The sequence below is a fragment of the Aptenodytes forsteri genome, unplaced genomic scaffold (genome assembly GCF_000699145.1).
Source record: "Aptenodytes forsteri isolate BGI_AS27 unplaced genomic scaffold, ASM69914v1 Scaffold147, whole genome shotgun sequence".
In the NCBI taxonomy this organism is placed as follows: domain Eukaryota; kingdom Metazoa; phylum Chordata; class Aves; order Sphenisciformes; family Spheniscidae; genus Aptenodytes; species Aptenodytes forsteri.
In genome coordinates, this window is record NW_008795320.1 from 1,019,817 (window position 1) to 1,021,351 (window position 1,535).

Here is a 1,535-nt window from a genome sequence, read left to right on the forward strand (position 1 = left end):
CCCAGCGCCCAGGGCCACGAGGCGCCCCAGGGCACGCAGCACCCAGAAGACCCCAAAACCAACAGCACGAGGAGCCTGCGGGTTTGCTCTCCATGCCCAGGTGGGTGCGATGGCTGGGTGGGCACCGCATGCATCCCTGCAGCACCGCCACCCCCTCCCCAGCACCCAGCTCCCGGGGTCATCATCCCAGGGCGCCGGCCGGTGCGCAGGCTCAGAAGTAGACGGCGCTCTCGCGGGCGTCGCGGTCATACTCCTGGATCCGCGCCTTGATGTGCGTCAGCTTCTTCTTCAGGTATTCGCAGCGCTGCTGCTTTTCCAGGAAGGCCGAATCCTGCCGGCCGGCCGGTGCTCAGCCAGGAGGAACCCTGCCCCGACACCGGGATCCCACAGCACCCTGGGGACCCCCCCCCACGCACTGGGGAAGGGGGAGAGGCACCGTGGGGAGGCCGTGGGCTCGCAGCTCCCCGGCTCCCCAACACGGGGAGCAGATCCTGAGCCCTTCCCTTTCTCACCCTCTTCTTCCTCACATACTCGTGCCAGACATGGGCCACCCTACTCCCATCCTGCAGCGCAGAAGGACATGTCCCGGAGCCCTGGGGGCTCAGCCTGGCCGAGCAGGGCCCTAACGAGGCAGCTGGAGCTAACGAGCCCCGGGGGCTCGGGGGCAGCCAGCCTTCCCGCAGTGCCATGCAGCGAAAACCTTGCCCAGGGCATAGCCGAGAGATGCCACCGCTCCTTAGTTTTCCAGCAGCTGCCGGGTGCCTTCGAGCACGGCTCATGCCTCTCAGCTGCAGGAGCCCGGGTGTCCACGTGTCCCCCTGGTCCCCCCCCACCCAGCGCAGGCCCCCAGGCTCATCCTGAGTCCCCACAGAGACCGGCCAACTCATCACACCCAACACTGCTCGCAAAACACAGTGCCCGCAGCCGGTGCCCACCAAGGGACCCACCGTCCTCCTCGTGGCATGCCGGGGCAGCTGGCCCATCGCTGCCTCCAGCTCCCCGAGCCTCCGCCGCGCGGCACGGACCTCCCCGAGCAGCTCCGTGTATTCTGCCAGCTGGTCCTGGAAGACGCCCTTGTACCCCTCCCGCTGCTGGGGGCTCCGGATCGCCGGGTACTTTCTGCACCGCTGGGGCCCCGGGGCGCCGGGTACTTTCTCACCCGCCATGAGGCCAGGAGGCTCAGGGTGGAAGAGCCCGGGCGCTGCCCGCACACCCAGACAGGCAGGGGCAGGTCCGTTACACCCCGTCCTGTGGTTGTCCCCATGGGAGTCACTTACACCACGTAGTCTGGGACAGTGCGTGGCCGGGGCACCAGCCCGGGGGGGACAGACCCAGCCCCCAGCTTCTCCCCCTCCTCGGTGGGGGGGACCCTCCTCGAGGGTCTCCCCAGCGGCACCACCTCGTCCTCGAACGCGACGTGCTTGGCTCGGGCTGGCGGAGGCTTCAGGACACAAGGGAGGGGCGTGTGGCTGCGTGGCCACCGTACTGTACCGGGGGCTACAGAGGGGGCCACCCGGGGCTGTCCCCGCTCCTGG

The 1,535-nt window shown here is 69.3% G+C and overlaps 1 protein-coding gene across 1 annotated transcript in view; it reads right to left on the reverse strand.

Annotated features, from left to right (window-relative positions):
* Positions 1 to 1,273: 1,273 nt before the first annotated feature.
* LOC103899390 (small conductance calcium-activated potassium channel protein 1) overlaps positions 1,274 to 1,535 on the reverse strand; it is a 14,121-nt gene continuing 13,859 nt past the window's right edge. Inside the window, exon 6 of the mRNA XM_009279869.1 lies at positions 1,274 to 1,441. Within this exon, the coding sequence (XP_009278144.1) occupies positions 1,274 to 1,441 (168 nt within the window). The remainder of the gene's footprint in view (positions 1,442 to 1,535) is intronic.